Source organism: Henckelia pumila, chromosome 4, assembly GCF_033568475.1.
Source record: "Henckelia pumila isolate YLH828 chromosome 4, ASM3356847v2, whole genome shotgun sequence".
Lineage (NCBI taxonomy): Eukaryota > Viridiplantae > Streptophyta > Magnoliopsida > Lamiales > Gesneriaceae > Henckelia > Henckelia pumila.
Genome location: NC_133123.1, coordinates 45317114 through 45330977, shown reverse-complemented (window position 1 = coordinate 45330977; position 13864 = coordinate 45317114). Strand labels below are relative to the sequence as shown.

The following is a 13864-nucleotide window of genomic DNA, read 5'->3' as shown; positions in this document are numbered from 1 at the left end:
TTAACACCATGATGGGCGATTCTGTTGAGAATTTTAGGAAGTTGCCATCATTTTTGAAAATGGTTGAGAAAGTAAATGTTGGTAGTTTCACGGATTTAGAAGTGGATGAAGAAAAAAGATTTAAATACATGTTCTTGGCATATGGTGCATGTATTACGGGATACAAATTCATGAGAAAAGTTGTCTGCATTGATGGTACATTCTTGAAAGGAAAGTATGACGGTGTGCTACTTGTAGCAACCGCACAGGACGGAAATCACCACCAATTTCCCATTGCATGGGGTGTTGTCGACAAGGAAAGCTCTGAGTCATGGTCTTGATTTCTAAGAAGATTGAAAATCATAGTAGAGGATGACGACGAATTGGTGATAATATCAGATAGACACCAGGGCATCATAAATGCAGTTGCATCTTTATACAATCGTGCACATCATGTGCTTTGTATGTGGCACATGTCACAAAACATCAAAGGCAAGAGAAACAAAAAAAAAAAGAAGCTTCCGAGCTATTCATTCGAGTGGCAAAAGCATACAAGGAAAGTGATTTTTATTCCTTGTATACAGAATTGAGAGAGAGATTTCCAGAGGTTGCTAAATATTTGGAGGATAACACTTCTCCCGAAAGGTGGTCTAGAGCGAAACAAACCGGGAACCGTTACTCCATCATGACCACGAATGGAGTGGAATCAATAAATGGTAGGTTGCGTGAGGAGAGGGAGCTTCCAATAATTGCATTATTGGAAGCACTGCAAAGAATCACATCAACTTGGAGAAGTAAATATCGTCAAGAAGCTGTTGCATCAACTGCACATCTCACACCAGCGATAGAGTCGATCGTTCGTGAGAATTTCATCGTTTCTAGAAAATATGAAGTCATTGAAGCAACTGAGGGGAAGTATTGCGTGTACGGTAGCACAAGCAACAAGTTAGTTGATTTACAGAGTAAATCTTGCACATGCCGTAAATTTGACATTGACAGGATTCCATGTTCACATGTCATTGCTGCTGCCTACAACGCAAATATTTCTGTTTATGAACTTTGTACAGATTATTACACCACACGTTATTGGTTAGAAGCATATACGGAACCTGTCTATCCAGTACCAGGTGAATGGACAGTGCAGGAGGAAATATTGGTGCTGCCGCCTCTGGTCATTCCCCGACGTGGACGGAAAAAAGTAAAAAGAATACCTTCAGTCGGGGAGTATGCCAGAAGACGTTGATTTTTGTTTTTGTCACTCATTCAGCATGAAATGACCGATTAATGTATGGTGTCGACTGTTAATATTACCAACTCGACCGCTTTGAGTGTAGAATTTTAATTCTCTTTTCAATCGATCGTTACTATCGAAGCCTAATTAATCCAGGAGAGTCGGTTGGTATATAAAAAATATAAAATGGTACAAGTTTGTTAATAAAAAATATTGCTAGCTAAAATTCCACATAAACATAAATGAAAATTATTACGAAAATCTGTTTTGTTGTTTCCAAACTTTAGGGTTTTTCGTATTTATTATTATTTGTATTTTATTCGTATTTAACTTTTGTAGTCTGTTTGCGGAAAACGTGTCGATCGATTAATGTATGGTATCGACTGTTAATATTACCAACTCGACATCTGTGAGTGTAGAATTTTAATTCTCTTTTCAATCGATCGTTACTAACGAAGCCTAATTCATCCAGGAGAGTCGGTTGGTATTTAAAAAATATAAAATGGTACAAGTTTGTTAATAAAAAATATTGCTAGCTAAAATTTCACATAAACATAAATGAAAATTATTACGGAAATCTGTTTTGTTGTTTCCAAACGTTAGGGTTTAGGGTTTAGGGTTTAGGTGTAAAAAAACTGATTGTCTAAATAAAATATATTATCAAGGAGTAGCAACAATTCTTCTTAACTCGAATCCGAGTCCTTCTTCTTTACCACCTATCTCGGCCTTCAAACGGTTTATGCGACGATCGAAAATAAAACATTGATGCCCAAGTTTTCGAAAGCCTTACATTAATTCATGAAATCATAAATTCATGTAAGATTAGATAGACGATTTGGAATAAAAACCTAATGCAGCTGTCATCTTGAAGTGAACATGGCGGTAGCAGGCAGCGTTAGGACTTCTCTTGTATTATTAGGTAATACAGAGGATACGTAGGACTGCAATTATGACTCCACTCGTATTATTGTAGTTGGATGGAACTTGTAACCCAGGTTGGGCAGAAATCCATACGGGGTGTGGAATGTCCAACATAATAATTTGATCAACAACAATCATAGTGATAAAATATTAATTATTGTAATTGTAGCGACCCTACCCGGATTCGCTACCTAATCAGAGTTAAGAGCATAATTAAACATGCATTAAATAAATCACTGCGGAAGACTTAAATAAAAACAGACCGGCAGAATACAACCGGTTAAATAAATTCGATTTATACAACCAAATCGAATAAATAGCCTAAAGGCAAAACCTACAGCTAATCCTGCTGTCTTCACTGATCACTGGCTACTCCAAGCTCCGGGTGCTCAATCCTGCACCTACACCTGTCCCGTCGAATAGGGTGTCCAAATATACAGAAAGACTGGACGTGAGGTCTAAGTTCAATACGAAAGCACTGGGTAAAACATACAAATATGATGCATGCAAATGATAGGGTATCCATAACTGGAATAACTGTATATAACTGCTCAGTAAAGGCGCCTAGAACATGGGTGGTACAATCTGGGGAGCAAACCCTGCGTACACTGCTCATTCCTACAGGACGTGGACCGTGTCCCCCGATGCTAGCCACCCATGACCCGTCAGTCAATAAGCCCTAGACATCAACCGTCCAGACAGGGCTGAGCGACCCTACGTGGCTCATCTCACAAGATGGACATGCACAATATGATATGCATATGCTGCATAATAAATGACATACAAAATGCAACATATAAGCATGCAAAACCCGCTGGCAATCTCAGTCTATACTTGCGTACCTTACTACAGGCAGTTCCTAGCAGTCCCGCTCTAGGTTCCAAGCCTATAATGCAAATACTCATGCATCAATAACTAAGCTCTAAAAGCCTTAATTAAGCTATTGCATACTCCTAAATAATTTAAGGAGACCATAGCTATACCTGCGTCCGTCGTCAGCCCGCTGATGACCATTGCCTCAAAACTAGGCCACAGCTCCGCCTCGACGCCTGGATCGCTATGCCACTTCCGGATTCCCAATAGGATGCCTAGAACTCCCTAGATCTGAGTTAGAAGGCCTAGGAATCAGAGATAAGAGAGGAAAAGGTGCACTTTGAAATGAAATCTCGGCCCCCTATTTATAGACGGAGTTCGGAACCTTCGAACCCGGTTCGGAACGTCCGAACACGATCGGAACCTCCGATCCCACCTTTGGAGCGTCCGATCGCCCAATATTACGTCAGCCATGACGTCACCATGCTGACGTAAGCGATGACGTGTGCCCTGGTCCCGATCGGAACGTACGATCTTGCCGACGGAGCTTCCGATCTCGATCGGAGCCTCCGATCCTGAGTTCGGATCCTCCGATCCAGTTCGGAGCCTCCTGACTTGGTTCGGAGCTTCCGAACCCTCCGGACCTTCGGGACCTTTCCGGCTACTTTCGAGTGTCCTGAATCCATTTCTGGACTTCGTTTACCCATTTGGAATTTCCTTAATCATTTTTTACTTAATCTAAATATGATTACTCGATTAATATACTCATTAATCGCTAATTCTGGATACGGGTTACTACAGTAATTTTGTATTCGAGAGAGGAGAAGAGTAGAAGAGTAGGTAGAAGATGAAGAAGGAGATGGAGAGATGGAAATTTTTTTAATAATGGTGAATATGAATATGAAAAATTAAACGCCTTTTATCTTTATTTATAGAAGAAGAAGATTGGATGGGTGAGTGAATAATCATAATCCATACGGTTGAGCACTTTAGATTTTGTTCCAAAATTGTTCCTACATATTAAATTATAAGTCGAATGAATTGAATTATTCCCACATATCGGGTCACGGGTGAGAATGAATCAAATTCTTTTTTCTTGGAATGTGTATCCGAAGAAGACAGATAGATTCCGATTCCCGTGAAATTAGTCTTGAGACTAGCATGGTCGAACAGTCAAGTCTTTTGGGGTCCCAATCCCATATATTTTTTTGCTATATAAATAGCCATGAAGTTGCGTCCGATAATTTTTATTAATTATAATTATAATTATAATTATTAGTCGAATAAAATTCCGAAATAAATGTATATATTGCTAGTTGTTAGTGACCATTATTATGAAAAAAATACAAGAGGTGTCCTAAACTTTGTTGGATCTATATCCCTGAAAGCTCCCATTTGTCTATCTTTCTTGTCGCCAAATGTGAATTCAACATTTTACAACCAAAAAGTGATTGGTTCAACATTTTACAACGAGAAAGTGATTGGTTGTTCTCCTCAATATTTTTGGAAAGCACCCTTCTCTCCGGGGGAGTGAACGAGAAGGTGATTTGGAAGGTGATTTAGACTTTTGGAGTTCTTCAATTTTGTGTTTCATTTTCCATATATATATTTTGAATTATTATTTTCCCTTGTCATGTAATCTATGTTTTCGATTATTTTTATTTAGTAAATAGACAATAGCATATCGATGTTTGACAATGTACTTATCCTTACAATTAAATTGTAAATGTAATTATTATAAAAATAATATTTTTATTCAGCTTCGATATAATCAAGCATTCAATATAACATTCCAATAAAATAACACAAAGTAAACAAAATGAAAATCAACCATGAACCAGCAAGCAATGACTTCAACTTTTGGTTATCTTTTTCAGCTTTTTTCTTGTAATCTTCGAGCACGGCCAGTTTCCATTTCAACTCGGGAATTATATTCATCGCCCTACGACACATCGGCGGATCTTTTCATGCGAAGAAATTACATCCACCACTCTGCCACGGTAAGGGAGGAAATAGGATCCAAAAAAATTAGAAAAATATAATGAGCAATAAATTATAAGAAATAAAGATAATCCCGTAAAAGTGAAAAAAAATTAAAACAGGACTTTCACCCTCCAATTTTTGCATCCATGGAACCTCCGACCTGGATTATCACTGGTCCAAGAAACCCTCAAATTTGCTCGTAGTCCACATTGACAGAATATCATTCCCCCTTGAGAAACTGAGGACATCGCGATCCTTGGAAGATAATGTATGATTTGGGAAGGTTGGAAAATTTATAAAATGATAATAAAAATTTGAATTATTTAGAAATTGGTCGAATTATGAAATAAATATACTGCCCAAAAAAATCCTATTTAAAGCTCAACGTAAAGGGGTCGACAAGCAAATATATTCGGTCGATCAATCATTATATTCGGTCGGACAGCGGTCGAGACGGTAGCGTGGGCATCCTCTGTGTTTAATATGGGTCAAATCATGTTGTATCACATTATATTGAATAGATTCTGGACGCACATGATGATTCCAGTCTTAATCCAATGGTGAGAACGATACTTTCTTCTCTACCAAATGTCGCACTAATCTTAATCTTACATTATGATAGGGATGTAATCATGTTTATAAATTCGAATAATCACAATCATAACCTTTGAAATAATATGATACAATCTCCATGAAACAAATTTCATAATAGTGGAATTTAGGGTTTAGGGTTTTGAATTTAGGGTTTAGGGTTTAGAATTATTTGGGGTTTAGGGCGTCTTATTGCGGGTCCGGTGAAACCCGATAAGTTAAAGCGCGCAACCCCAAAAAGACACGCTAATGAGTCTGGATTCGATTCTTTATCTCTATTTTACTTTTGAGATATTCGAGGTTATATAGCAATGTAAAGTACAAATATTCACAAGATTGTCACGTGGCCTTCTCATAAATATCAATCGATCACGTTAGCATATCAAGTTTTCAATAGTCGACAGCCAAATAATGATCGGTCGCCTATTACATAGACGCCGACTGGTTAATAACATATACATATTACGTAATACTGTAATCTTAATCATAACGTGTAATTCATAATCATAACCCAATTGGTTAAGTTAAATAACCAAATTTATTTATATATGATGGTTTTCCATAAAAATTAAAAAAAAACATATTTTCTTTTCTCTCAAGCAGGACAAATAAATATATATATACTTTCTCTCAAGTTTTTAGTAAAATTTTAGCATATCTCTGATTATTGAATTGTATCGTAATCTCAGATAAAATTGTATATGGTATTTTATTCTTGAGGCCGATGCTTGTTAGATAGGAGAGGTCAGAGGACTATGGTTAAGCACAAAAAAATATTGGGGAAATGGGAGTCAAAACATAGCCTATTTAAAGCTCAACGTAAAAGGGTCGACAAGCAAATATATTCGATCGATCAATCATTATATTCGGTCGGACAGCGGTCGAGACGGTAGCGTGGGCATCCTCTGTGTTTAATATGGGTCAAATCATGTTGTATCACATTATATTGAATAGATTCTGGACGCACATGATGATTCCAGTCTTAATCCAATGGTGAGAACGATACTTTCTTCTCTACCAAATCTCGCACTAATCTTAATCTTACATTATGATAGGGATGTAATCATGTTTATAAATTCGAATAATCACAATCATAACCTTTGAAATAATATGATACAATCTCCATGGAACAAATTTCATAATAGATTATTCTCCACCAAATTTGAATCCAATTTAATCCTACATTATGATGATTTTAGTACACACGGACAGAAAATGCCAGACTTTATTTATTGCCCTGTTCAGTTCATGAATAATATTACTCCAAAGAAGACACGCATACCGAGAGATCAGCACGCATGCGCATGATTATTTATTTTCCGGTTCAGTTCATGAATAATATTACTCCAAAGAAGACACGCATACCGAGAACTCAGCACGCATGCGCATGCGCATGCCGTTTGCGCAACCCGAAGACGACATGCAAATCAAGGGATTTAAGAACCGCAATTGTATTTATTTTTGTCCCGTTGTTCATTTATTATTTTTTTCTTTTGTCTTCTGGTTATTACTAGGTTCCCTTTATTATCTTACTGTTATTATGTTATTATTATAAATATATAATGTTTACAGGCAAAATTCGTTAAAAAGGCCGGTACACGCACTCTGAGAGGCTCTGAACTCTCATCGTCTGTCTTTCTTCCTTGACATCTCCCCAGAATAGTATCTATTTTCAAAATACGTATTATGGGTTCCATCAGTACTGATAGATTTTTTTTCTCATTCCGATATTGTATTATTTCGTGTTTCCATTACTAATTTGTTATGTTTTTCTTGCATTGTAATGTTAAATAGTATATATTTTCCACTATGTTGGTTATGTTGGTAATACAAGAAGAGTCATTACGGACCTTACCTGCGTGTAACTGGGTTTCCATCAATAGGGTTTTTTTCAATTGTTTTCCTAATGATAATAATAATGATAATAATAATACCGTGTAAACAATACTTACGAAATTACGTTTACGATTAGTTCACCGAAGAGACGTCAACCAATTAATATAGCGTATTAATTGAGAACATGCATTCAAAACGTCCCATCGCATCGGATACTCACGATAAGGATGAATACATATTTTCAACTTTCAATGTTTTTCTATAAATAGTGCATTTACGTGTTTACGTAATATTACATTCTGCTCAAACTCTTGCCCTCTTCTCCTTATTTTCTTCTCCTCTCTCGCATTCACTTTCCAATGGCAGGCGACGGTTCCAACGTCAACCACTACATACAACATGTGAAGAGGATGTACGAAGACTTTGTCTATGAGAAGACAATATCTACGTGGTCGAATATTGAGGAGCTGAGGATGTACAGACAAGTGCCAATACCTCCTCGGCGAATGTCAGACGCCAGAAGACTTGATCGCATAGAGGAAAAATTTAAGAGGAAGCTCCGCATTTCGAATTCCATGGACATTTTCAAAGATGAAAATGTTCGTCGTTTAATGTTAATGAAAGAGTCTAAACATGTGAGAAAAAAATTTTACTCTTATAATTTTATGAAAATCGCCTATGATCACCCTAACTCTGACTTGTACTCTTGGGTTTCTGAATGGAAACATTCACTACTTCAAGAATTAGGGTTGTAAAAATTTTCTTTTATTATATAAAATTATGTTTCGTTAATGAGTTTTTCGTTACACATGTGTTGATAATTCTTGCAACTGTAATGAAGATAATAATAACAATACAACCTAAATGTCAACAGTCTTAGTTCAAAATATTATATCCCCTAAAAAAAGGCTTAATATATTATATTTAATTACAAACGGTAGTCGATTGTGAATGAAGGTTTACTCCACATAATAACCGGTCGTCGATGATTTTGCTATCGAACGGAGAATAATTAAATATTAAATAATGCCCTCGGTCGAATGTGAATAATGTCGGTCGACCCCATATATTAACCGGTCGTCGCGGAATTTGCTATCGACCAACGAATAATATTCGTATTCAATGTTTAATAATTTATTACGATCTAAAATACGTTTTATATTGTACTTATATTAAATCTCATATCAACAATCTATTTTTGTTATTATATGTAATACTAATCATCAATTTAATAATAATAAAGAATTGCAACACGTATTATCTGTAATACTAATCATCAATTTAATAATAATAATTATATACAGACGTATTATTTTCTATTTTTTTCTATACCCAATGAATGTGATTAAATTTCAATTTCATAACCAAAACATTTTGTCTCATCTCTATCTCATACCGATCGATAACTATTGCGCACGTATGCAACATTCACCGCCTCAATGTTCAGGGGCGGATTTATTTTATATATATATTATTTGATCGCCTAAAATTAAAGAAGTTTGCATTTGACGTAGTGGCGGGTCTTCCAATTTCATATCATTTGGTTCAAGTTCGAATCCTTGAAAAGCCATCTTTTACTTTTATTTTATTACGTATTTCAATGTTTGTCTATAAACAGTGCTTTATGTCTATGCAAATCCATCGAATAGTCACGCGACTGTTTGGGTTCCCAGACTCTTCACACTTAACCTACCCTGACTTCTGATTTCTGATTATAAAAGCACAACATCTGTGATCATTTCGAAACAAACAAATCGAAGGTTAAGTATACAATAAGAGAAAATATGGACGGGGAAAGTTCTTTAAGGTGATCACCCACGAAGCAGATTATGCCAGAAGCCTCGGAATTTTCAGCTTTCTCCTGCCATTCCGAGCAAAGTTTAGCGGTAATGCAAATAGAGTTATTTGTCACTCAGATTGATAGAGAACTCTCTTTGCATGATCATGGTTCGTGAAAGACATGGTACCCAAAAACTTTGATCGGAATGGCAGGAAAAACATGAAACATCCTCAAGGTGTTGTTGCCTGTTGGGGATATCAAGGAATACCTTAAAATTGATTATGCTATCCTCAAGGTCATTTTCATGCCAAATTCACGGGTACAAATTTAATTATTATTTTTTTTTGAAAAAGTTGTACAAATTTAATTATAATTATACATAATAAATAAAACAGGAATCCGGTCGATCGATGGTCCAGTCGGTCTACTACATATAATAATCGGTCTTCGATGATTTTGCTATCGACCAGATTACAATTATACATATCAGTTGATTAAAATAACGTCGGTCGACTCCATATAGTAATCGGTCGTCGATTATTTTGCTATCGACCAGATTACAATTATATATATCAGTTGATTAAAACTCATTCATACTGACAAAATTGATTTCTACTACAAATAAATATAGCGTACAATGCCAATTTTATATTGTTCGCATGAACAAATTAATTGTGCTTACATCAAATCTCATCAATAGCTGGAAGGGACCAGTCATTGAACCAAATCGTTGTGGTCAAAAATTTTCTGAAATCGGCAATGACATCATCATTCAGTTGATATGGATCGTCATTGCTCATCTCAGCAGCAATTGACCTCAAAGCATACAAACCACACTCGCCACTGCACTTAAAGAAGATAATTAGCTTTCACTATAGATCAATATTACTTAAACATTATAGTACAAAACATTGATGACAAGTAACATAAATGGAAGACCTTGTTTTCTGCTGGGGAAATGCACACAACATAACGCACGTCCAACTCCTTTCTGGACCTTCAAAATCCAGGGATCTCAGAGTTTTCGGACCAAGCTAATGACGCCCTTCACAGCTTTGTCGAAGTTGCTCCGAGTTGTCGTACTTATATCTGAATCCAAAAAGTAAATTAGTTGTTCCTTGACGTAAACCATCATCGTAACCCAATGGTTGGATAGATGGATAGGAGCTAGAACCAAACTCGAAGACCACCAAGAGGACGAGGGCCAATCTTCTACACATCCAGGAATGTGGCTTGTGAGTTGCTCAACGTCAATTGGCTTGTCCATGCTTGAGTACTCTGTTTGGAACAACTGTGCGAAATTAACATTCATCAAAGAAACGTTCTCAGCTAATATTTCGAGGTACAACTTCTGTAAGCTCAGGAGGCCACGCATACACTCTGTCATATGCTGGATCATAAAAATATGTTAAAGGTATATATAAAACACAATACACATGCATGTAATGACAATTGAATCAAAATATGTTGACATGGGGCACTCACATCATATTCTAACCACTGTCCAGGGGTCATAAGAGTACGAAAAAAGTTTCGATCATATTTCTCATGTTTCTATTTGTCCCGCAATTTCCTTATCTTCATCTCAACCTTGGGCCAATCACGCCTGACTCTAAGCAAGTACCGCTTCTCAAACTCTTGACCTTGAAGTGCAGTGTTGGCGCCATACATGGGTGCGTGAAAGGGGGTTGAAACGGCAGATGATCTCAGCACCTTCCTCCTGCGCTCGGGTGTCAGGTGACTGAATACAATCATCTTCGGCTCATCCTCAACACAGTATTCTTAAACACATTGAAATAAATAAAATAGTCAACTACATGTAATAAATGGCCCAAACCATATTTAATTAAGGACTTGAACCATACCGGTAGGTGGTGGTCGTCGAAATTGCATTGTACTACCTGCAGCCGCTTCTTCATCTGTTCGGGATCCAAGCTCACGGAGTGACGACTAATCGTCAAAGATTAACACAAGTGATTTTAGTATGTTGTTAGGATCACAAAAAGGGTAAGGAATTTGAGATTGAGGATCGAAAGATGCAATTGATCTAAGAATGTTGTTCGGAGTACAAAAAAATAAGGGATTCTAACATGACGAACACGTACGTGGTTCATGCTGAGGTGGTGACTGAGGATCCTTCTCTCTTCCCTCATTGGAAGACATTCCTTTTGTATAGAGAAAAAAATAAAAAAAGTCAACTAGATGAAATAAATGGCCCAAACCATATTTAATTCAGGACTTAAACCATACCGGTAGGTGGTGTTCATCGTAATTGCAGTGTAGAATCTGCAGCCACTTCTTCATGATTTTTTGCCTGACTGACGACTAGTGATCAAATATTACAAGAAGTGATTTTAGGATGTTGTTAGGATCACAGAAAACTTGGAGATTCTAATACGTTGGAACACATACATGGCTCACAATGTGGGGGTGACTTCGGATCTGCATCAACATCCGCTTCTTCATCTGTCCGGGATCCAAGATCCGCATTAGCCGGAGTGACGAATAATCATCAAAGATTAACACAAGTGATTTTAGTATGTTGTTAGGATCACAAAAAGGGTAAGGAATTTGACATTAAGGATCGAAAGATGCAATTGATCTAAGAATGTTGTTCGGAGTACAAAAAAGTAAGGGATTCTAACATGACAAATACGTACGTGGTTCATGGTGAGGTGGTGACTGAGGATCTTTCTCTCTTTTCTCATTGGAAGACATTTCTTCTGTATAGAAAAATAAATAAACATGTCATTTTAGCGTGTTGTTAGGATTTAGACGAATGGTATGGTATTTGGACACAAACAAAACAAATTCATACGTGACTGGTGAGATTTTGGCTGCTGCTAAGTGCTACTAGAAAAGACAGCAAGATGGGCTCGCAATATATCTTCCAACTCTGTCATCTTCTGTCTCATATCAGCAAACTCACCACGCATCTCAGCGACCTCACCTCTCACCTCAGCAAACTCGGCTCGCATCTCGTTCATTGAAGTTTGCATCACCGTCCCCATGAAATAAATGGATGTCTGCATGGCACACATCATGTCTCCTAACATCTGAATTTCATTTGGCTTAGGCGGCTGCAAGCCACTGGCATTGATTGGAGATGGTGGCGGGATAGTGGAATTATTGGGGCTATTGGACACCAGAGGGTTTGTCATCTCATTTTGGGTATCAGGTGACCGATAATGGATGTGTGACGGCGGGTTCCCCGAAGGAATATTCACATCCGGTGTATGAACAAAACGGAAAGGGGGACGCTGGCAGCAGTACACCTTCCCCTGGGCCATAAAATCAACGATTTGATCAATAACATGATCTGGAGAAGGGTCTTCAAATATTCCAGTGCTGAAGTGTGCTGACATACGCTCCTCGTCAATGGGAGCAAGGATCCCGACAATGACAGCCTACAAGTAATACTCATAATTTAATGCGAGTAATGGATTTATGAATGAATACCATATATCTAAGAGACAAAACAATTACTTTACTTACATTGTCAAGAGATTTGAAGCATGAATTAATTTCTTCCTTCTTAGGAGCATTCTTGCTGCTCCAGTCCTTCGTGCTCCAACGACACATACGCGGAAGTGGTAGACCAGCCTCATCTAAATGAGTTGCAAAACTGTCCACAACGCCAGGTATGCATTCGTAGGACTGGATCTGCAATTATATAACATTTTTATTTAATAAAAAAATATGACTCAAATGATATTATTACAAAAAATAACAAATCAAGATGACTTCTTACTTGTAATGAATTGATGAAACCTGCAATGGTGTATGTGAGCGAATTCTGTTTTTTTTCATTTCTTTCTTTCAATTTGTCACTTAAATTCATCGACCGCAAGCTAGCAAGGACTACATCATATGCGCAAGACCCCCAAGGATATCTATTAAAAATATCAAAGTCTTCCACTAACCTAAGCCACTCGGTGCCCACGGTCACAGATTGACAAGTTCTCTTGGTCAACAGAACACCAGCGACAAAAAGAAGGCACGCTAGTTTTAACTTCTCAAGATTGACCTCATCACCGCCCTCGCTGCTCAACACACCAAGCCTATACTCCAAGTTCCGCACAAAGACCACATCCATATCTCCAAAATGTCTAGCTTTAAAATCTAAATTCATTGGAATCTCAGGAATATCTTTGGAGCAGTTAAGTCCTGAGATCAAACAAAACTCTAGTTTTGAAAATCTTATAGGTCTCTTTCGAATCACCATACAGAATTCATTTTTCGGTGAGTCTAATGTCTGCCTACTTATCAAATACCATAACAAACTCCCAGACAATTTATAACGATTTGCACTACATATCAGGTGACCAAATTGTGTTCTGCTCATCATGACTTCCATCTCGGCCGGATTAAGGTACTTCATTATCTTTTCAGAAATATCTACGTACCGTCCCAATGTAGTCAGTTTGCAAGAAAAACGATCAACTTTGAACCCTTTCCTTTTAAGAACAACCTAAAAATGTATTAAATCAATGAATACCTAATTACGACTGAAATCAGAAGCAATAAATGTTCAAAAAAAAGTCAATATCAAAATAATAAGTTAATTGAATCAGTCGAGATTAAAATATGATACAGTCGAGTTAAGAAAGAAATCGGTCGGGAAATGGTCGATAATTCCTGGTAAGTAATACAGTCGAGATTCATAACTTTATCAGTCGATATATGAATCAAATCGGTCGGCACATAGTCGAGATTCGTCCAACGTAATG

General features: G+C 37.2%; 1 protein-coding gene across 1 annotated transcript; it reads left to right on the top strand.

Moving 5' to 3' along the window:
• Positions 1 to 664: 664 nt before the first annotated feature.
• On the top strand, positions 665 to 1222 carry LOC140860960 (uncharacterized). The gene has a single exon (XM_073263958.1). It carries the CDS (start codon positions 665 to 667, stop codon positions 1220 to 1222), a length of 558 nt encoding a protein of 185 aa, XP_073120059.1.
• Positions 1223 to 13864: the final 12642 nt, after the last annotated feature.

Bases quoted from the DNA above. Each gene is read 5' to 3' on its own strand.
- LOC140860960 (XM_073263958.1), top strand. From the start codon at position 665: ATGACCACGAATGGAGTGGAATCAATAAATGGTAGGTTGCGTGAGGAG.